This window comes from Myotis daubentonii, chromosome 1 (genome assembly GCF_963259705.1).
Source record: "Myotis daubentonii chromosome 1, mMyoDau2.1, whole genome shotgun sequence".
In the NCBI taxonomy this organism is placed as follows: domain Eukaryota; kingdom Metazoa; phylum Chordata; class Mammalia; order Chiroptera; family Vespertilionidae; genus Myotis; species Myotis daubentonii.
In genome coordinates, this window is record NC_081840.1 from 51,143,024 (window position 1) to 51,166,951 (window position 23,928).

General features: G+C 37.4%; 1 protein-coding gene across 11 annotated transcripts in view; it reads right to left on the reverse strand.

Moving 5' to 3' along the window:
- Nucleotides 1-3,283: 3,283 nt before the first annotated feature.
- RNF111 (ring finger protein 111) overlaps nucleotides 3,284-23,928 on the reverse strand; it is a 105,590-nt gene continuing 84,945 nt past the window's right edge. For 4 of the 11 annotated variants that reach the window (XM_059699702.1, XM_059699696.1, XM_059699683.1 and 1 more), the window contains 7 exons: nucleotides 20,233-20,581; nucleotides 18,180-18,332; nucleotides 17,020-17,146; nucleotides 9,944-10,036; nucleotides 7,935-8,030; nucleotides 6,784-6,911; nucleotides 3,284-4,922 (listed from right to left, as the gene is read on the reverse strand). In XM_059699702.1, the coding sequence (XP_059555685.1) occupies nucleotides 4,805-4,922; nucleotides 6,784-6,911; nucleotides 7,935-8,030; nucleotides 9,944-10,036; nucleotides 17,020-17,146; nucleotides 18,180-18,332; nucleotides 20,233-20,581 (1,064 nt within the window). In that variant the 3' untranslated portion in view covers nucleotides 3,284-4,804. Of the gene's footprint in view, nucleotides 4,923-6,783; nucleotides 6,912-7,934; nucleotides 8,031-9,943; nucleotides 10,037-16,995; nucleotides 17,147-18,179; nucleotides 18,333-20,232; nucleotides 20,582-23,928 lie in introns of those variants that run through there. The other 7 variants (XM_059699713.1, XM_059699710.1, XM_059699707.1 and 4 more) reach the window with 6 other exon arrangements.

A 23,928-nucleotide genomic window follows, 5' to 3' on the forward strand; every position in this document is an offset into this window, starting at 1 on the left:
TCTTTGGTAGGATTTTGGCCACATTAAGTCCAGGTGTCTATAGACTAGGTCTTGACATAGGAGATAAGAGTTATTAACTGTGATGTTTTGTTTTAAATGCAGTCATGTGGTCATTGACAGGCCACATACATGAAGGTGGAGATAAAATTCCTAGTGCCTAGTGATATGGTAGCTGTCATACCATCATAGCACAAAGGTTGCAAAAGTCAGCAAGGCTGAGGGTGAGATGGCCAACAACTTTAACCTGGGTGTGGATGAGGATGACTTTGAGAAGCTCCTTAAAGGTGGTTCCTGAGGAACTGACTAGTGAGTTGTGGGAAATGGAACAGCAACACATAGCTGAAGAAGAGGCAAGGAAAAAGAAAACCAGAAGAAAAAGAAGACACCTCCCTCCCAAGAAAATTCAGTGAAGGGTGTAGCAGAAGCTTTTGCAGACCTCAGAAAGCTCATTAAAAAGTGTGAAAATAGTCTCTCCCTTCCTCTCTGAAATCAACAAAAATATATTTTAAAAAGCATTTTAAAAAGTGTGAAAACATGGACCCCAACATTGAAAGGTTTTCATTAATAGAGGAATGTTCATGGTTCATATCTGCCTACAAGCAAATCTATGAAGATAACGTTAATTTATTATTGGAAAAACATATATTTTAAAAATATATTTTATTGGTTTTTTACAGAGAGGAAAGGAGAGGGATAGAGAGTTAGAAACATCAATGAGAGAAACATCGATCAGCTGCTTCCTGCACACCCCCCACTGGGGATGCGCCCACAACCAAGGTACATGCCCTTGACCAGAATCGAACCTGGGACTCCTCAGTCCGAAGGCCGACACTCTATCCACTGAGCCAGACCGGTTAGGGCAGAAAAACATATATTTTAAAAATATATGTTTATTGATTTCAGAGAGGAAGGGAGAGGGGGAGAAAGAGAGATAGAAACATCAATGATGAGAATCATTGATTGGTTGCCTCCTGCAAGGCCCACACTGGGGATCAAGCCCACAACCTGGGCATGTACTCTTGATTGGAGTCGAACTGTGACCTCCTAGTTCAGGGGTCCTCAAACTTTTTAAACAGGGGGCCAGTTCACTGTCCCTCAGACCATTGGAGGGCCAGACTATAGTTTAAAAAAAAAAAACTATGAACCAATTCCTATGCACACTGCACATATCTTATTTTGAAGTAAAAAAACAAAATGGGAACAAATACAATATTTGTATTTGCATGTGGCCCACGGGCCGTAGTTTGAGGACCCCTGTCCTAGTTCATACCGTAGGCCAATGCTCAACTACTGCGCCACACCAGCTGAGCTGCCTAACACAATTAGGAGAGAATGAAAAATTCTAGTTGTTAGTTTCTCCATAAAATTTTCTTTTAGGTCAGAGAGAATAAATGGTTTCCTCTTCTGCACCAATTCTGATCCACTAGCAGTAGCTGCCTAACACACAGCACTGGATGGTTCTGGTGGGTGATTCTCCTGCTGTGACTGCAAGGCAAGGGAAGAAAGCACATGTGCTGGGATTCCTCTGACCCTCTGGTAGAAGAAAAACTCCAACTCATCAGAGAAGGGCTGAAGAGGATTGTTCCTGCTTTTCTAGCTGCTTGTATATAAGAAAAAGATTAGCACAAACCCTGATCTACAGTTCAGTACCTTGCTAGGCTATAATTTGTAACCAAAGGCAAGGGTATTTGGGTGGTGAGGTGAGAGAGATGGAGCAAGCATTGAGTGAACTTATTTTCATAAGTATGCACTATATGCTCTTCATACTCACTATCTCATTTAATTCTAATAACCTAACTTCTGTTTTATAAAAATTAAAAAATGAGGCTCAGAAAGCTTCAGTTGTTCAAAGCCGCACAATTCAAAGCCCAAGTAAGTCTGACACTAAAGCATCTCAAAAATCATTTGTGTGGCCTATGACAGGATACACAGGAGAGAGGAGACTGTTCCTAGTAGGCCCAACCACAAAATTGGTAACATTTAACTTTCTCAGTAAGAATTATTTGTTTTGGGTATAAGTCTTAATTGAAGAAAATTACTGAAATCTATAACTCAGAGGATATTTTGATCTTGATATATCCAATATCTTGACACATATTGGATAAGTCTTGAATAAACAAGAAAATTTACTGTTTCCAGAGGTTTTGTAAGTTAAGTAAAAAATCAGGATGCATTTTCTATGGAATTAAACTATTCCCACTTATGAAACACTAATAATGAAATGTCCACAGAGTTTATATTTTAATTTGAGTATTACAAATACCATTTTTAAAACAGAGCTAGTTTTCTGTATGTCAAAGCGTTATGGTTCAATTGATGAAGTGTGTTTGCAGCTAAAATAAAGTCACCAGAGTAAGAAAAATGTTTCAAATATCAGTTTATCACTTGCATATTAACAACAATAAAAATAAGGATTTGCTGACAAAAGAATTTTAAAATATTTGGACAACTATCACTGAAATTTTCATTTTGACATAAGATGCAAGCAAAATATGTAAAACACCAAAACAAAGCACAAAAAGTTAAAATATTAAAAATTTTCTTCCTTACTTGTTCATTACTAATCACATTTTCCTTTAACTAACTACAGTACCTTATAAGCTCCTGCATTAACAATTCAGGTTTATGCCACAAATACTTGCATTAAATAAATTTTAAAATAATAAGGCTTTATCTAATAAAAATTCAGTAGCAATTATTGAACAGGTCAACAGGTAGTTGTGCATCTAAATCTGATGAAATCTTAAAAAATAGAGAAATCTATCTGCACTTTTTGTGTTTTGGGAACATCAAGAGGAGTCCTTTATGTAGAATTCTCCCCATCTTATCCCTTGGCACAGACCCTGGGTTTTCCAGTGGCAAAGTCCTACATCCACCACAGGCTCCTTGAAGACAGGCTACTTGCTCTTTTCCCCAGTAAGATGGCAGACATCACCACTCTTTCATTCTCTGGCCTCCCCGAGGCCCTGCCCTCCACCCTTCTACATCTGCAGCTTAATCAAGTATTTTTAAAAATATTATTTTATATCCAAATTTCTTTACCACAGTCCATCTTCCATCTCTACACACACTATGTTGAAGCATGTTTGATATTGACAATTACTACAGTGTAACATTTAATAATACAAAAGAAGACAAATAGCCATAACTAAATGAATACAAACACCAAAAGCAAATTTGCACTTGTCAATTATGCAAATGTCAACTTCAGAGAGATCACTATTTTTGAATTCCAAGATGTTTAATGTAAACTGTTTTACAAAAACTAATTATAAAACACAAAGACAATAGAAATATAAGTTATTTATTAATCAATCCACTTACAAAGCAGGTGGCTTAATGCAAGCTTATTGACATCTTCACATATGATCCATGGGAACATGTCTTCCACATACAGACAGTGATGTTACTGACTGATGCATTTGCAATCTGGGACATATTAAGCATATTTAAACAAATAAAATTAGGCTATCCTGTATATGAAAGCATCTTGATAATATGCATCTTGAAGTGGATTAAAACTTTCTCCAAAGGAGAAATGTTAGTATGTTAACTTAACTTTATATTCTATATTATGCAGTAAATCTTAACTATTGAAATTAAAAATTTTAAATCAGTGATCGACTCTTGGTTAATGTATGAAGTGGGAGTCTAAAATCAGAGCAACAGTAGGTTGACAGTATAATTTGTGCCTCACAGTATCTGCAGATTTACTGTTTTCAAGTTTAAAGAGAAATAAAACAAGAGACATGTAGATTCAGCTAACTTTATTTATCTTTAAACTAATAAAAATCCCTTAAAAGTGATCCTGGGACCTTTAGTATGAATGCATAGATAACTGCTAATGACTGCAATTCTAAATCCTGACTGAATGTGTGTACAAAATCAGTGTAAGCAGATATCTTTACTACACGTGCTTAGCAGAAGACTAAACAAATTCTACATGTCTTCTTCAATTTCCCCAAAATTTTGTTAAATCTGCAAGTATGTACAATCCAGCTAATTGAAATTAATATTTAGTGTTTATCAGAGCTGTTTCACAGCAGCAAAAACTGAACCAGGGAAATAAAGTTTTAAACGAAGTAGGAAAAAGATAAATATAATCAGAACAGCAGTTTAAATGTATAATATCAATATCAACTCTCTGCATTGTGTTGAAAGGAAAAGGATACACCAAGAAAATTTCTATTGATCACTGGTGATGTGAATACCACCTGCATCTGATTGAATATGGTTTGTATTCTGTTCCCAGTATTAAGGATGGTATTTAACTCAGAACTCCATATTGTAAATATACAGCAGCCATTTTGTCCTAATTAAGGAATGTCTTAATACACAATATTATCATTTTCTAGAGGATCTTTATACATCAAACTAAAGTACATGATTGATTAAATTAAAGGTTAGTAATGGATAAAAAAAATTCATAATTCTTAAGACCTGATACTATGTAAAAAACAAAAAGACCACAAAATTCTACTTACTAAAGCAGCTAATCTTGCCTGCAAGTTTAGGGTCACAAGCCCATAATATGTGCAAAGAAATGCAATACAAGGAACCATGCAAAAATACAGTAAAATGATACAGGAAAAATGTCAAATCTAGAAAAAAAGCTTTTATAAATACATCAAAATCAACTGTATACATAAACTGTAGGTCTAGCATTAGTTGTACCATATAGCAGAGCCAGCACTCTAAGTTCAAGGCTTCCAAATCTGCGCAGGTAAGTCATGCCATCTTTGGTTGAACTGCAGTACCGGGAGGATGGGAATGAGAGGGAGGGCAAGAGTTCTGAAACATGGTGTCAACTTTCACTTGGCAGCTGGGCTTCAATGTCCACTCTGCATATGGGGCACTTCTTATTGGTAATCAACCACTGGTCAACACACACTTGGTGGAAAAGGTGCATACAGGGAAGGCGTCTATTATAGGCAAACAAAACAAAAAGCAAAATTAATTTTATGACAACTGCATGTGGCATTTCCTTTTAAACAAATGATACGTGTAACTGTAATGTTTTTAAGTTATTAGACATCTTCCTCTTCCATTCAAAACAATAAAACACCTCTCTAATAAGAGTTACACCTATATTAAATTAACACTCTAAGTAATACAATGTATAAATGAACAAGATAATTGCACAGCAATGAAACCAAATCATGTAATATCTCAATAATTTTAAGAACAATTACACTGGCAATTAATGCTATTTTTGTTTCTATATGTGAGCCGCCAATACACTGAAGTTGCCAGTACCTTTTCTGTTATGTAATCATTACAAATCATTACATTATTGAAGTGCTTTAAATATATATAATTTAATTCTCTCTCAAAAACATCAGAATTCATATTATAAATATTTAGCAGCCATGTCATGCTAATTAAGGGATTTAATATCAATATTATTTTCTATCTAGAGGATCTTTACATAGTAAACTTAAGTACATGATTGATTAAAGGTTAATATATTGTTTACAACATAACTGTTGCATTAACTGTTACATTTACTTAATACTATGCTACTTTTATAAAAGTAGGTTAAAAGGAGATGTTTACTTAAGTACACTACACTAAGTTATCAATTAGAAACTGAGAAATAAAAAATTCAGGGTAATATTAAATCTAAGTGTTAACAGTGGGATATAAGTTACTGACTTAAGTACCCATTCCTATTTCCATCTACTGTTAAGAGTTGTCATACATTTTCAGACTTCCTAATAGTTTGCAAAATTTGTAGCTAAAAAGAAGTGTTGCAATTACTCATTACTGACAATATTGTCAATAATGTAAAAACTATCTTCCATATTTATAAATCTTCATTGGAAATACAATGTTCAGAAAAACCTTATATGTGATATAAAAGACAATTGTTTATATTTGTCTCTTGGCCAATTGAAAAAAATATGACAAAATTATCCTTATAAATTAGGGCAACAAAATTACCATATGGTTCTGTTACATACATATATATATATATATATATATATATATATATATATATATATATATATATATAGATAGAACCTTTATATATGGGATTATGTTACATTAGAAAAAAAGAACTAGAAACAAAACAATTACTTAAGAGATTATAAGAAAATGCCTAAAATTAATATTGAGTTAATATAATAACATTTTCTAAATCACAGAGTTGCAAGAAGAGAGTAGTCCTACAAGTTAAGAGGAAATTTTAAGATAAAATTCATTTATAAAAGATGCTATAGCCCAACCGGTGTTCAGCGTCCACCTATGAACCAGGAGGTTACAGTTCAATTCCTGTTCAGGGCACATGCCCAGCTTGTGGGCTCGATCCCCATTGTGGGGTGTGCAAGAGGCAGCCAATCAATAATTCTCTCTCATCATTGATGTTTCTCTCTTCCTCTCCCTTCCTTTCTGAAATCAATAAAAATATTTTTTTTAAAAAGATGCTGTAAAATAAATTGTATGGAGCTAAACTGGATCTCCCCCGTCTCAGCCTCAAAAGCGTCTCAAATTCTCCTTTCCCCAAGATTTGTAGAAGACAATTTTGACCACAAAATTTCGATGGCCGACTCATGGTGTGGCCCAAAAATAGGCAGTATATTTCCCATCCCTTTATTGGCAAGATGGAGGCTTTAATCTTTTTACTCTTTCACTCACTATAAGAAGCCAATTCTATATGTCAGAGATTGGTAACAGGGTATGCCAGGAATAATCTTTATTTAGTTTCTAGTCTACTTTTAAATAAATATAATCTCTTGTACAGTTTTGACAACAGATTTTAGATAATTAGCATCTAGTTACCTCACATCTTCACCTTCCTCTAAAATAGACAAACAGATAGTACATTTTTCCTCTGTGTCCTCCTCAGTCCCTTCTTCCCCATCTTGTTTGCAGTGCAGTTTCCTCTGTGAGAACCAATCAGTTGTTACCTTGTTAGTAGAGATGACATTATTGAACAACTGAGTAAAGTCTGTATTTATTTGAAATACAAAATAAAACAAAACCACACATTCACCCACAACTTATTTCCCAGGTTCAACTGTCATGAATTAATGGATGACTTAAGTGACTATCACCAACTAAATGTTTCATTATGACCCTTAAATAATCAATCAGCAGCAAAATCAAAGTTAACAGAAATTCATTAATTCGAAATCTATTATTTTTAATCCACAAAAAGGATGATACCCAATATAAACTCTCACTGTCCTATCATAAGCATAGCTAAATAAACTTTATTTTACTAATGAATGTTTAAAAAAAATCCAAATTAATTAATGCTAATTATAGTACTTAGCTTAGACAGTTGAAAGGACTTAAATTTAATGCTAATACCCCCTTAATACACTTAGAAAACAGATGAAAACTACAAGAATAATTTTCACAATTTATTATTCTCTGTACAGCACAGAACATTGTTTGTTGAAAGAAACTTATTTCATAACTTCTTGATATACTACTACATGAGGAATTGGGGATAGAATATTAGAAATGTACATTAACTAAATGTCCATCAAAATAAGTGGCTGGTTAAATTACAGAATTCTGTAGATGCTATTAAATAAAGAATATGGGTGATCTGTGAATGAAGATACAGAATGAAAAGAGAATGTGCCAAACTATGTGCACAGCAACCTCTTTGTGTTTTTTTTTTTCAAATTGGAAGAAAAATATATACATATGCACATTATTATAAATGTATAAAAATATTTGAAAGATTACCTAAAAATCCTTAACCATTATTTTTCTTCTGAGAAGAAAGACTGGTAACAGTCAGCAGGGCAATAAACTTCAGGGTATATATTTTTTTATACTTTGAATATTTTTAAGTATATGTATTTTTGTCTTAATAATAAATAATGTATTTGTTATAATGCACAAACTAAAAAAGGTCCATATTAAATTTATCCATTTTAATAACAATGTAGATGTTTTACAGAGAAAATTCTTACCTTTTTGTATTTATGTGGATATGTACATCTTTCAATTGTTCCCTGGGATGCTCCACGATTGACATTTCCTAATCTTTCTTCCAAATGAATCAGTTCCTGAAGGTGAAGAATAATTAGAATTAAAAACCAGGACGGTTATTCCTTAAACAGCACTGTCAATATTGTAAAAGAAATAAAGTTCCATATTTATAAACCTGCAATACAATGCAAATAGTGTTCAAAAAGCTATTAGTGCCTGAGCAGTGTGGCCCAGTGATTGAGCAGCAACACATGAAACAGGTGGTCACGGTTTGATTCCTACACAAGCCACATGCCTGGGTTGTGGGTTTAATCCCCAGCAGGGGGCATGCAGGAGGCAGCCAATCAGTGATTCTCTCTAATCATTGATGTTTCTATACCTCTCACCCTTTCCCTTCCTCTCTGACATAAAAATACACATTAAAAAAAAAAGTGGTATGGAAAAATTATTGTTATAGATTAGAGCAACATATTCCCACATCGTATTATGTAAGTCAGTATGTATGCATGTACAGCAGGGGTGGGGAACCTTTTTTCTGCCAAGGGCCATTTGGATATTTATAATACAATTTTCAAGCCATACAAAATTATAAACTTAAAAATTAGCCTGCTATATTTGGTCAAACATTTAATTAACTCACCCCTAATGACTTGGCAGGGCCTGACCAAATTATTTCGAAGGCCTTATACAGCCTGAGGGCTGGATGTTCCCCACCCCTGATACAGACAATGAAGTCATTGTAGTAAAAGAGGGAAACAAATCAAGCAATTTTCTAAGTCCCACTGACTCTAACTTACAAACTGACATGAAGAAACAAAATAAAACTTTAAAAGATATTTAAATGATTTGTTCTTCTGAAAATTCAAACAAGGAGATATTTACTTATAAAACTAAATTACTTAGATTTCTTTTCCTCCCACAATGCTATATAATAAAGAGGTAATATGCAAATTAACCCTCACTCCCTCACAATGGCTGCCTATGACCAGGCCAGCAGGGGGATTAGTGAGGGATGACCAAATGATTGAACAAGCAGGCCGTGTGGGGCGACTAGGCCAGCAGGGGGAGGAGGGGGGCAGTTGGGGGCGACCAGGCCGGCAGATGGGGGCAGTTGGGGGCAAGCAGTCCAGCAGAGGGGCAGTTGGGGGCGACCAGGACAGCAGGGTGGAGGTGGGGGCAGTTGGGGGCGACTAGGCCAGCATAAGAGGTGACCAGGCCAGAGCGGGGGTTGGGGGGGGGCAGTTAGGAGCAACCAGGCCAGCAGGGAGGGGGCAGTTGGGGGTGACCAAGCTGGGGGGGTGGGGGTGGGGGAGTGTTTAACTTTTAGGCCAGGAATCGGGCCTAAACCAGCAGTCAGACATCCCTCGAGGGGTCCCGGATTGGAGAGGGTGCAGGCTGGGCTGAGGGGAACCCCCCACCCATGCACCAGACCTCTAGTATTTTTATAAAAATTAAGCTTAGTCAAAAGCATTAAGCCCCTGTCCCCAACATTTCATAGTATGGCTCTTTATATGATATTTATGATTTTGTACATTTCTATATTTCTTTATATTAGGTTATTTTCATTTACTCTTCTTTAAATGCTTGGGTAATTTTTGTTTTGTTTTGTTAATCCTCCCTGGAGGATATTTTCCCATTGATTTTTAGAGAGAGTGGAAGAGAAAGGGAAAGACAGAGAGAAACATCGATGTGAGAGAAACACATCGATTGGTTGCCTCCTGCACACGCCCTGATCAGGGCTTGGGCTGACGCTCTATCCACTGAGCAAAACTGGCTAGGGCTCCTTCGGTAATTTTTGAACTAAGATTAATACTGTTTATAAACCACAGTCCCTAGAAGAAATATCAGAAATTCAGACATTTTACCGTCTTCTGCCTTATTGCGCAGTCACAGAGGCAATCCTATACAATTGTGAATACTAATAACACATATATTTTCTACCTACATTAATGATTCTGTGGCAAATAAATTCATTAATTTTATTACATACCTCAAAATTGCCCCTGAAAGGACCTCTAAATGACGTTCCATCCAATCCTGATGAAATGTAACGGATGTGAGGGTAGCCTGCCATGTCAGGAACCTATTTTAACAGAGGAGATAAGTTAAACCAATTAAGCACAGGCTAGAGTTCTACTGTTAACATTGAATAATTCAGACACTCAATTCACCTACTCACAAAATTCAACTTTAGTAAGTCTATATAATTCCAACTAAGCATTCTATAACAGGATTAGGTTCCTCTTCAAATATAATCTTATATATAATAGCTCTTAAAATGTAATTAGATGAAAAAGAAGAAACAGCTGTCTCAAGAAATAACAGCTTTCTTATATTTGACTAGAGGCCCGATGCACAAAGATTCATGCAAGAATAGGCCTTCCTTCCCCTGGCTGCTGGCACCAGCTTCCCTCCAGCACCCAGGACCCGGGCCTTCACTCTGGCCGCCACCTTCCACCTTTGCTCTGGCCCTGCCGCCATCCTGTAGCTTCTGACATGCCCCACCGCCCCTCTCATAGCAGGTGTCCCACCTGGCCTCGGCCGCTACACGCCTTCGTGCACTGTCCAGAGGCCTGGAACAGCCAGGGCAAGGTGGAACGCCTGCGTCATCACCACGGCGATGACGCAAGTGTCCTGGTCCGGTCACCGCCATCTTTGTCACATCAATTTGCATATTCCCTCCTTATTAGCAGTGGATGCTGCCATCTTTGTCGCTGAGGGTCAATTTTATGTCACTTTGTCTATGTTAATTTGCATATTCCATCTTTATTACATAGGACCCTTTGTGCAAAATGAATCCTAAGTATAAAATACCCAAACTTAAGACTGATAGTAGCCTAAACATAGAGTAAAATTTGCATAGGATTTTATCAGTTTCCAAGAGCTTTATTAAACAGTATTAAGGAACAAAAATGCATTAAAATTTCAAACAAAACTTTATTTCCCGTACTCTAAAGCAGTGGTCGGCAAACTGTGGCCCCGTGAGTGTGGCTCTTCCACAAAATACCACGTGCAGGCGCGCATGTACAGTGTGATTGAGGCTTTTGCATATGAAAGTGCCGGGAGCCGGTCCATCCTTGCTGTTTCAAGGGACCTGGCATATATGGCATACGGTTCTTAATATGTTTGCTCACCTTCTTGGCGCTGTGTTTTAACCAAGGTCACCTCTCCGAGAAAGGTTGAATCCCCAGGTAGGGATTTTCCCCTGAAGTTAGGGAGGGAATAAAACCCCTCAACTAAGTGCCAGGCGGGTAATTAATCACTTTAACTATGAACAATCATGCTTAAGCTACATAATCTTTACTCCCTGGAATGGAGATAAGAAACGCCCTAACCTTTGTAATAGAGATTGATAGGATTTAATCAACTGGTATAAATACAGATGTAACAAGACAGCAACACACACAACTTAGAAGTCAGAACTAAGAAGACAGAACCTACACAGAACGTTCCCTACAGACAGAAGAACTTCGCTGGAGAGAACATGGCAAAAGATCCTGGACTGAACCTGACTACAGAAATATGGCAAGAGAACCTGACTAGAACCTGGTGACCGAACCTGGCTGGAGAACCTGGCGAGGGAACATGGCTACAGAACCTGGCTGGAGATCCTAAGCAGAACCTCTCTGGAGATCGAGACCAGAACTTGGCTGGAGATCCTGGCTAGGCTGCTGATCAACTGAACGCTGTCTCTGTGTCATTCCTTCTTCGCCGACTCCGTCTATGCCTCTGGGAACCCCTGGACCTGCTGGGGTTGGACCCCGGCATGAAAGGCTTGGCCCTTTGCAATCTGAAAATTACCTAACAAACTGCAGCTGGGTCAGAGAGACCCAGAACTTCCCAAAGAAGGCCCAAGGCCACACAGCAGCTTGCATTGCTTCACAGCTGGGCCTCATTTGGGCACCTCCAAACCCCAAACAAAGAAGAGGAATCTGCAGATCTCTCCATAGCTCCTGCTGGGTAGCCTCAGGCAGAGGCTAATTTAGCACCTCCTTAGAAATCCAAGAGCCAGTGTACCCAGTGGTCAGAGTGGGACCATCCAGATTACAACTCCTCAGATGCATAAGGGACACACTCAGGGGGCAGACTCAGTGAGCACCAAAGCCCCACTGAAGCAAGTCTTGCCCCAGAAGGGTGTCTTCAGCACAGAAGTTCTCCCACTGTAGACACAGCTGATTCTCACAGCCAAGTGGCCTGGAGGTCAATTCCTCCCAGTGATACCTACAACAATCAAGGCTTAACTACAACAAGACTGTGCACCAAGTGTCCACCTCAGGTAATTGGGGAGGCTGAGCCACTGGACCCTAGAGGACACCTAGCACAGAAAGCCACTCTATCAACACAGGGAAGCATAAAAAATGCAGACAAAGAAACAGGTCACAAATGACAGAAATGGAGGAAAGAAAACTACTGGATATAGAGTTCAAAACAACACTTATAAGGTTTTTCAAGAATTTTCTAGAAACCACCGATAAATTTAGTGGGACCCTCAAGAAATCTAGTGAGACCCTCGAGGTTATGAAAAAGGACCAACTAGAAATTAAGCATACACTGACTGAAATAAAGAATATTATACAGGGTTCCAACAGCAGACTAGAGGATCGCAAGAATCAAGTCAAAGATTTGAAATACAAAGAAGCAAAAAACACCAAACCGGAAAAACAAAAAGAAAAAAGAATCCAAAAATACGAAGGTAGTGTAAGGAGCCTCTGGGACAACTTCAAGCGAATCAACATCCGAATTATAGGGGTGCCAGAAGAAGAGAGAGAGCAAGATATTGAAAACCTATTTGAAGAAATAATGACAGAAAACTTCCCCTACCTGGTGAAAGAAATAGACTTACAAGTCCAGAAAGCACAGAGAACCCCGAACAAAAGGAATCCAAAGAGGACCACACCAAGACATATCATCATTAAAATGCCAAGAGAAAAAGACAAAGAGAGAATCCTAAAAGCAGCAAGAGAAAAAATGTCAGTTATCTACAAGGGAGTACCCATACGACTGTCAGCTGATTTCTAAACAGAAACTATGCAGACTGGAAGGGAGTAGCAAGAAATATTCAAAGTGATGAATACCAAGAACCTACAACCAAGATTACTTTACCCAGCAAAGCTATCATTCAGAATTGAAGGTCAGAGAAAGAGCTTCACAGATAAGAAAAAGCTAAAGGAGTTCATCACCACCAAACCAGTATTATATGAAATGCTGAAAGGTATCCTTTAAGAAGAGGAAGAAGAAGAAGAAAAAGGTAAAGATACAAATTATGAACAACAAATACACATCTATCAACAAGTGAATCTAAACATCAAGTGCATAAATTATCTGATGAACAGAGTAAACTGGTGAATATAATAGAATCAGGGGCATAGAAAGGGAGTGGACTGACTATTCTCGGGGGGGGGGGGCGGGGGTGTGGGGAGTGCGGGAAGAGACTGGACAAAAATCGTGCACCTATGGATGAGGACAGTGGGGGGTGGGGGGTAAGGGCAGATGGAGGGGTTGGAACCAGGTGGAGGGGAGCTATGGGGGGGGGGGGGGGGAAGAGGAACAGTTATAATAATCTGAACAATAAAATTTAATTTAAAAAAAAATCAATATTGAAGTCCTGGCCTGGTAGCTCAGTTGGTTAGAGCTTCATCCCGATACACCAAGGTTGCAGGCTCGATCTCCAGTCAGTGCACATACAAGGATCCAATGAATGTATCATAAGTGCAAAAACCAATCAATGTTTCTCTCTCAAATCATAAATAAAAAATTTTGAAAAGATCAATATTGCCAGCAGATAACCCAACCTCCTACACATCTCCAAGGAAAATGAAAAATCAGACAGGAACCCCCAAATTATTTAAACCTGTACTTCCCTATAAACCTCCCTAGTCTCCTTTTTCTAGTGTTTATGGATTAGCTTCTTCTTTCTCCTCTCAAAGTTCATCGCTATAACCTGTTCCCATCTTCTCTTGTTCTCTCACCCTGGGTATGTCACCCCTCTCTTCTATAACTTCAAACAAGTTCTCTTTAATGTTGTTATCTTAAACCTAAAATAATTCAAGTTTCTCTAAATTGAAGTTATCTTCTTGAAGCTGAAATAATTTTCAAGCCTATTTCCCTTCACAGCCAAGCTTATATTCAATTCAAGTAGTTTATATATATTTTTCCTATTTTAAAAATATTTTTGTTGATTTCAGAGAGGAAAGGAGAGAGTAAGAAAGATAGAAACATCAATAATCAAAGAGAATCATTAATCAGCTGCCTTCTGCATCTGCCCACTGGGGATGGAGCCTGAAACCTGCCCTGACCAGTAATCAAACGTGACAACCTCATTCATAGGTCTATGCTAAACCACTAAGCCACAGCCATACTAGGCTGTTCAAGTACTTGATATTCACTGACCTCACATTTTCACCTTCCTTACTGGAATCTAAGAAGCACCTGGTTCCCCATTTTTCACTATTGCTAAAACCACTCTGACAAAAGTCACCAATAACTACTCCAATGCCAAATAAATGCATTACATATTTTTCAAACTTTATTTTTTAGGGGTGAGACACTACTGACCATATTATTTTGACATTATTCTTTTTTTCTTTTTAAAATCCTCACCTGAGGATGTTTTTCCACTGATTTTTAGAGAGAGTGGAATAGAGAGGGAAAGACAGAGAAAAATATCGATGTGAGAGAAACATATTGGTTGGTTGCCTCCTGCATGTGCCCTAACCAGGGCCCAGGTCGGGGAGAAGCTGCAACTGAGGTATGTGCTTTGACTGGAATTGAACCCAGGATGCTTTCATCCACAGGCCAACGCTCTATCCACTGAGTCAAATCGGCTAGGGCTGACATTATTCTAACTTTGTTCCTCCTCTGATTCTCTAGCCAGTTCTCCAAATCCTATTTCAAGTACAGTATTATCATTCTTCACATTCTACATATTTTTCCTGGAAGTTTAATCTTCTTCCATAGATTCACATATTATGACAGATATGTGACACATCTATATTATTATACTAGAGCCCCAGTGCATGAATTCATGCATGGGTGGGGTCCAGCTGGCTTGCCCTGATCGGGCTGGTTGGCCAGCTACAGTGGGTGTCATAGTGACCAGTCACAAGCTTTATATATATATATAAAGAGCACAATATCTCTAACTCAAGATATGTTTATGATTTGAAAGTTCAGACCATAAACTTAACTTCCTACTGGACATTCCACCTTGATACACAGTTACTTAAGATTCAATATATCCAAAACCTAACTCATCTAACCCCTTTCTTAAACCCTCTAATATTCTCCAACTCAGTGAATGGCACCACTATGCACCTAATAATACAAGCTAGAAATCATCCTAAATATTACTCAAATGTGTCCCATCATTTTTATGGCAACTGCTATTGCCTTTGTTCAGGAATTCATCACTTTACCTCTTCTACTATAAGTCTTAACTAGTTCCTTCCACCCTGAAATCTATTTTCCACACAACTGAGAAGGTGGTCTTTCTAATTACAAGCTGATTTAATCACTCTAAAACATAAATATAATCAAGATGTTCTCTTTTCCAATGGTTCATTGAGTACAAGTTTCTTGGCAGGGCAACATTATTTTGTACTGCTAAGTTTCCCTCACCCTTAAGATCTAGAAGTTCCAATTTACTTGGAGTTGCTTGACTTATGCTATTTGACAGCTCCTCTTTTTTTTTTTTTTAAATTCTTTATTAGTTAAGGTATTACAAATGTGTCCTCATCCCCCCCCCCCCCCCGCCGCCAATTAAACCCCCATCCTCCCCATCATACTCATGCTCTCATCCCCCTGTTGTCCATGTCCATTGATTTGGCTTATATGCATGCATACAAGTCCTTTGGTTGGTCTCTTCCCCTTGCCTCCTCCTTCCCCTACTATCCCTCTGGGGATTAATAGTCTGATCGCTGTTTCTCTGTCTTTGGATCTGTCCCTGTTCATCAGTCTATGTTGTTCTCTATATTCCACAAATGAGTGAAATCATGAGGTATTTATCTTTCTCTGACTGGCTTATTTCACTTAGCATAATGAAAGATCAACAATGAGAATCATTCATTGGCTGCCTCCTGCACACCCCCTACTGGGGATTGAGCCTGTAACCCCGGGCATGTGCTCTTGACCGGAATTGAACCTGGGACCCTTCAGTCTGCAGGCTGACGCTCTATCTACTAAGCCAAACGGTCAGGGCTATTTGACAGCTCTTTACAGGCTGTGGCCACTGTAAGAGCACCATTCTCAATTCCAAAGCCTGTTCAGAAGTCATATGCATAATAAAGCATCTCGGAAACCCTTCTCTGCATTGTCTCTACCCGAACAAAACCAAACTACTCCCTTCTCTGTACCACTTTTATGTACACTTTTATAACTAATATATGTTATAAATAGCAAACTCAGTAAATTTTTGCTGAACTTGTTCTTTGGATCTCAAACTGGTATCAACAAAATCTGAATCTGTTCAAATCAGATACAGAGAATTAATAGTCCTGAAGACAAGAGAATAAAGTACAAACACATCAGAACAAATTACTATTATGAAAAATAAATCACGTTTTAATGACAATGGACCAAGATTGTCATCTTTGAATAAAAGAAAAAAACGTAGTCATTTTTACATTAAGAAGAGTTCATTTTATAATACAAATACAGATTTTAATGTACCCAATACCTTTTTATAGAAAATTTTCTCTAACAATTCTCAAGTTCTATTAAGACACCCACAACAACTAATACATTAAAACACATCTCCAATAAATTATTTAACTTAGAGCCCTAACCGGTTTGGCTCAGTGGATAGAGCGTCGGCCTGCGGACTCAAGGGTCCCAGGTTCGATTCCGGTGAAGGGCATGTACCTTGGTTGCGGGCACATCCCCAGTAGGGAGTGTGCAGGAGGCAGCTGATCGATGTTTCTCTCTCATCGATGTTTCTAACTCTCTATCCCTCTCCCTTCCTCTCTGTAAAAAATCAATAAAATATATTTTAAAAAAAATATTTAACTTAGAAAAGAAGGAATACTTTTAGGAGAATATTATCAGAATTTTGCAAATTTCCTATTTTACCATTAAAGGAAGTGCTCCTAATTGTAAGTGATGAAGTCGAGGTGGTGCATGGTAATGGGCCAAGTGAGGATGCAATGCTCCAGGTGTGTAAGTAGTTGCAGTCACTCCAGCTTCAATTCCCAGTTCCCTGGCAAAGGATGAGAAGAGTTTAACTTTTAGACATCCTTAGTGTCTTTATTATCAACAAAAATGAGGGAGAAAGTAATTTAAGTTTTAATGTACATAAGTTGAGAAAAAGATAAGTTAGCCCAAAAGATTTAACTCATAATTTCGAATTCATTGCAGAAATTAAAACTCAAAAATTCAATTTTGTGACCATGAGACCCAAAGCAATTTGGACAGTTTCACAGCTTACTAAGGAAAGCAATACAGTTGACGCTTGAACAACATTGGTTGGAACTGCATGAATCCACACCCGTCTTGTTCAAGGGTCAACTGTATACTGAATTGTCCCTAAGGTTCCTTCCAAACTAAAAGTATGATTCTACTTGAGGAGCATACAAAGCAGAGTTCACTTTTTTTGTTTACACGAATGTTACAGATGTTACAGTGGCTTTTGTTTGTTGGCATCAAAGATAATCAGAAGAGCAAACATTTCTGTAACTTATAAAGCAAGGGTATACAAAACTTTACAAATAGTAATACTGGTAAAGGCTAAATATACTCTCATTTTATATTTTGCTTCAAAAGTCAACTGTGGGTCAAAATCTCAACAACTGCCTACAAACAACTGTTTTAGAAAGAAAATGAAAGCAAATCTGCTTTCATTTCTCTAGGAAAAGACCAGAAACCTAGGAGGCTGGATTTTCCTTGTCAACAGCAGGGGTTAAGGGTGATAAAGCAAATTTGAGCACAAAGGTAGATAAAAACGTTGTGAAAAGTAGGATTCACTTATGGAGTTAACTTTGATGATAGAAACCCCTGAAAAACAACCAAAAAAGCTCTACTCTTGTTTAACATGGTTCCCTGATACAGAACTCAAGCTCCTACTCTTTCATCTCCAGGTCTCTTTAACTCACCCATAGTCAGTGCCTCAAAGCTAAGCTGCAATTCAGTTTCTCCACATCATCCTTTTGTATGGCATTCCACTACAAAGCATCTCTTCCAGCAGTTTTACCACAAGATGCTGAGCAGAACTTTAAAATAAACAAGATACTGACCAGGCGGATCTCTCTGGAGCCTGTCGAGGATGTGAGGACATTGTCTGAGGCACATGAATATGATGCCCATGACCATAGTTTGGGTGCATCCTATGTGGATGGGGTGGGGGGCGTTCATGTGCCCGCCTGGAAACACAGAACATAAAAAGACCACTGGAAATAATTGAATAATTGGTTATTTCTTAATGTAGAAAACAATCTGGTATTAATAGTACAAACATCTATAGATTAGTCATAAAATTAACTATAACAATAAATTATAGAAATATAACACAAAATGATTCATAATATATCAAGAAACCCTAGCCCACAAAATTCTTACTGCCCATTTATTATAATGCCTCCAATTCAAATATCATCCAAAGAAAAGGGCAATTTTAACATTATCTGGTATACCTTCTTTACAGTAGATATTTAAATAGAATAGTAGGAATGGAATAAAAATATAATTTATAAAATTAAATACCCCAGCAAATGCTGCAGGCACAAAGAGGTTATTTTATCTAAACATATAGGGCAAGAAAATGGAAGCTATTTGTTTGCTTCACTTTTATGTTATAACAACATTCATCCATTTTAATGGATAAAACTTTTAAGAGAAAAACATTTTGACCTTGTTCATTTTTTTAAAAAAACAGATGCCGAGTACATGTTAGCATCATTTGAATTAACATCTGAGAAAGTGTTACTACTCCATTCACACTCTTTATTCTTCATCCCAGCTTATTATATCTTCTCTTTCTAGCCTTAAGTCAGTCGAACGTACAATTGTAAATGGCCATAAAGTTCTACGTACTTATTTAAAAAAGTTCCAGGTAGTAATTTTTATTCTAATTCTTATTTTCTATTAGTTTTTAACATAATTACAGATTTTGAATCTCTAATTATTACAAAAAGTAATTTTCTAAATACTAGATGATCTGAATGTTAAATTGGCAACTTTCTATATAAAAGGTTACTATATTAGAATGGCAATAGCAGCCAGAGATTCTGGATATAATCTTAAATTATGTAACTAAAGCAAAAAGTTACACAAGTGCGCCAAAGCCGGTTTGGCTCAGCGGATAGAGCGTCGGCCTGCGGACTGAAAGGTCCCAGGTTCGATTCCGGTCAAGGGCATGTACCTGGGTTGCGGGCACTTCCCCAGTGGGGGATGTGCAGGAGGCAGCTGATCGATGTTTCTCTCTCATCGATGTTTCTAGCTCTCTATCTCTCTCCCTTCCTCTCTGTAAAAAATCAATAAAAATATATTTAAAAAAAAAAAAAGTTACACAAGTGCTAAGTCATTAGTTAGATCAACAGTTTTGCAAATACATTCTGTAAGGGCCAAGTAGTACATATTGTTGGCTTTTAGGCCACCTGGTCTCTGTCTCAACTACTCAACTTAGTCTTTGCAGTGTGAAAAAAGCCACTGACAATACATAAATGAACAGGTATAGATGTTTTCCTACAAAACTTTATTCACAAAAACAGGTAGGCAGAATTAGACCAACAGAGTTTACTGCACTGAATTAGAAAATCAGATCCTGAATTTTCAAAAGAAAACAAAAAGTTCAATTATAGTTTTTGCATGTTTGTGGAGTACAATATTTTGATATTTAAATTTGTAAATAAAAACTAAAGAAGACTATTTTTTCAATACCAGTTGATAATGCTAATACTGTTCTTCCCTCTGGTTGATAATATGTAAGTCAAATTATATCTCTAATAACATTAAATCTTTTTCCCCTGAACCATCAATTCTAACATTTATCTTTACTATGGAATACTGAGGAAACAGGCAAAGAAGGGATTGGTTTGCACAAGTAAATGACCCTGGGTACTATCCTGAAAATGGTTTGATTTCATTAGATGACCTGATATAAAATTGTTTTGTCAACCTCTACAACTCAGGATAAGAGGAAGAGTCTAGTTAGTAAAGAATTAATTTTCTTTTAAACTGAGGATTTAATACAGTTCTATCACTTCTACAGGTTTTATAGTTTTAAAGACCAGTGGAGACAGAAGGGAATGGAATAAAGTGTGATTATCTTTTTAAAAGTATAAAACCTACGTTGGATGCTGCATCATCCTCCTCCTTTGAACTTCCATCCTCTGCATTACTTCATGAGGGTGCAGTCTCTGTGCTGGAGGTGCAGTGGCTGGAATATGGTGTGAAATCGGCTGGTGTGAGGGAGGAAGATGTTGAGGGATTGGTGCGGCTGCACTGGCTAAGTGAGTTGGGGGTGGGGGTGCCACTGGGTGAGATGTTGTATGAGAAGACATCTGAGAATGGAAAGCATGTACAGGATGAGGAATAACGTAATCCACTTGAGGTGGAGGCTGCGTCTGAGGAGGAGGGTTTCCATGAGAGTGGGGGCAGGCAGAGGCTTGATGATGAAGTGGTCTTGTTAAAGAAGCATCTGTAAAGAAACACACAGGCACCATGCAGTTGAGCACATACTGCTATTACCCATCCCTACTGGATTTTACAAACGTATTAGCACATACTTAACTTTTATTTCTTAAAGTATTATAAAGAGTATTACACATGTCGCCTCCCGCACCCTCCCTCCCCCCCCGACATTCCCCCGTCTAGCACATACTTAATTTTAATGAATACTTTATCAAGTCTGTTCAATTTCGTTCTGCATCCTTTCTTGGAATAATCTCAGATATATTCTCATGTCAATACATATATCTTCACTTCATTCACAGTCTCACAGCATTCTATTATGGGAACGTACCAAGATTTATTGAAGAAATTGTCATTGATAAAAATTAAAAGCTAGCTAAAATTAAAGTCCGAGTAAACCATGGACTGTAGTTAATAATAATGTATCAATATTGTTTAATTAATTTTAACAAATGTACTATAATAATGTATGATATTAGTAATAAGGGAAACTAGATGTGGGGTATATACAAACTCTCTGAGCTACTCTCTCAATTTTTCTGTGAATCTAAAACTGTTCTAAAAAATAAAGCCTAATATTTCTTTAAATATTGAAAGCAACCCAAATGCTGTAATACACATCTGTGTATGGTCCTACTATGTTGCTCACTCATATGTGCATGTACGTAAGTGTATGTGGGCGCGTGCGTGCACAGAGACATTATTCATGGACAATTATTGTAGAATAAATTCCTATAAGTATGTCTGAGTCTAAGAGAATAATCTAGATACCAGTTGACAAAATACCCTTCCCAAAAGGTTACAGAAATTAATATTTCCACTAACAGTACATGAGTGGGTCTGATTATCCCTACACTATCAATAAATTTTTAAGATGCCAATCTGAGAAAAATCTTCTATTTATTAACCACTTATATTTCTTCCCAGAAATATCTATTCATATTCTTAGCCTCCTGTTCACCTTTTCTTGTTGATCTGTAAATATTCTTTGTATACATGGAAACTTTCTCATAATAAGGTATAAACATTTTTCTGAATTTTCTTTTGTCAATTATATTTTGCCATTTACAATTTTTTTTTTGCTTTTGTGAAGCCAAATGTATGTTATGTATTTCTAAATACATAAATCTTCTTTGCTTTAGGATTTACTGGTTATAGAGCACTAGAAAAAGGCAAGACAGCAAAGACATTCTTTAATTGCTGCTCTTCTCTTTCCCCGCCCAATGCCATTTTTCCTGTTACATTAACTCTTTGAGTGCCAACCAATATCCTAGGAACTATGCTAAAATTGCCAAGGCATTTTTGCTGATTTTACAGCAGTTTAGGAAAAAATTATGAATCGCAAGTAAATGAAGTTACATATTCAATATCTTCCACAAAATCGTCATCTTCACAGCAAGAATTGACATATTTAGCAATATCATCATCACTAATAAAAACAGACTTAGAACTGGACACTGCAGGAGGAGCGCGATAGCACGCTCCCGGCACTTTTGGCGAAAGACAGAAAGAGCGCAATCGCGCTCCCCGGCACTCTAGGGATTAAGAAAATGAAAGAGACAGATTTGCCAGGAACATGCCATGGAAAGCAGCCCTTCATACAGATAATTTCCCCCATATCTTTATTCTAAATCTTTGTGTTTCAAAGTGACTGGTGAAAGGTCCCTCTGAAGACTGTATTCTGAGAGATATACAGCTGTTTGAAGTCTAAAAGTATGCTGGTCTCTCACTCATTCATGGATAATAAAGACCATTATAAACTTATGAACAATAATAGATACAGAGGCAGAGCTGCCTCAAATAGACTGTCAAACTGCAGCGGGAAGGCCGGGGAGGGTTGAGGGGGGTAAGAGATCAACCGAAGGACTTGTATGCATGCATATAAGCATAACCAATGGACATAAGACACTGGGGGGTAGGGGAGGACGGGGGATTGCCAAGGGCGGGGGAAAAAAAAGGAAACATATGTAATACCCTTTGTAATACTTTAAGCAATAAAACTTAAAAAAATAAAAATAAAAAAATAAAAGTATGCTGGTCTCCTCCATGAGTTTGAGTTTGAATGTGGAAGATTCTCTCAGTAGTCTGGTATGAAGCTATGGCCATTCTCTAGTTTCATTCCAGAAGAAATTCCTTCAATTCTTCATTCTTTTGATTCAGTCAGCAAGTAACCATGAACACTCATTCAGCTAAATGAAACCTTGCTCGCATGTATTTAAAAGAAACATTCAGTAGCTCAACAGGGTTGTAAGACAAATTTTTAAACTGATATTTTTTTTAAAGTTATATTTTCAAATTAATGATCCAGGAAGTCACCAAACTCAGTAGTTCTTGATCATAAAAAAAAGTCACTGTTTTATCATTAACTATCTTTTCTCAATTTTAGAACATTTTTCCAGTTTCATCTCAAAGTTTTCTATTTCTGTAATCATTATGCAAAAAATATTCACAAATATTACAAAATTTTGAAGTTTTGCTTCAGAATGAATTTAAGTTAAACTCTTCAACAATCATTTTATTTTTCAGCTTTACTGAGGTATAATCCTATACAATAAAAGCCTAATATGCTAAGTGTCCGGTCGAAAAGTCAGCTGTTCAACCAATCAAAGCGTGATATGCTAATGATATGCTAGGGCCACTCACTGCTCGCTATGACGGGCACTGACCACCAGGGGGCAGACGCTCCAACTGGTAGGTTAGCTTGCTGCTGGGGTCCAGCTGATCGGAACTGAGTGAGATAGAACAAGCTGGAACCCTCCCTGCAGTCCCTCCCCGGCTGGCCAACCTCCCACATCTCTCCCCGGCCCCGATCATGCACCAATTGGATCCTCTGGCCTGGCCTGTGCCCTCTCGCAATCCAACCCCTCAGGGGATATCAGAGAGCTGGTTTCGGCCCAATCCTGCAGGCCAGGCCGAGGGACCCCAAGGTGCAAAAATTCGGGCACCGGGCCTCTAGTTAACAAATACAACTATATATATTTAAGGTGTATAATATGATTTGGCATACGTATACTTTATGAAATAATTATAACAATAAGGTTAACACATCCAATCACGTCACATAGATACCATCTTTTTCTGTGTGGTGAGAATATAAGCCATCATTATAATCACTATATATCTAAACAAAACAGATTGCTAACCATTGTGGAAAAATACCATCTACAGATTATTTCTCTTCCTTCCCTATTTTATGTGTTCTTGTGAGTCTAAAAAAAAAAAAAAGTAAGTTACTGATATTCAACTTCCTAAAAGTTCAATATGTCACTTTGACCCAGCAATCTCACTCTTAGGAAGTTATCCTACAGATAGATTAAAAAACTACAAACAATCGCCCTGACTGGTTTGGCTCAG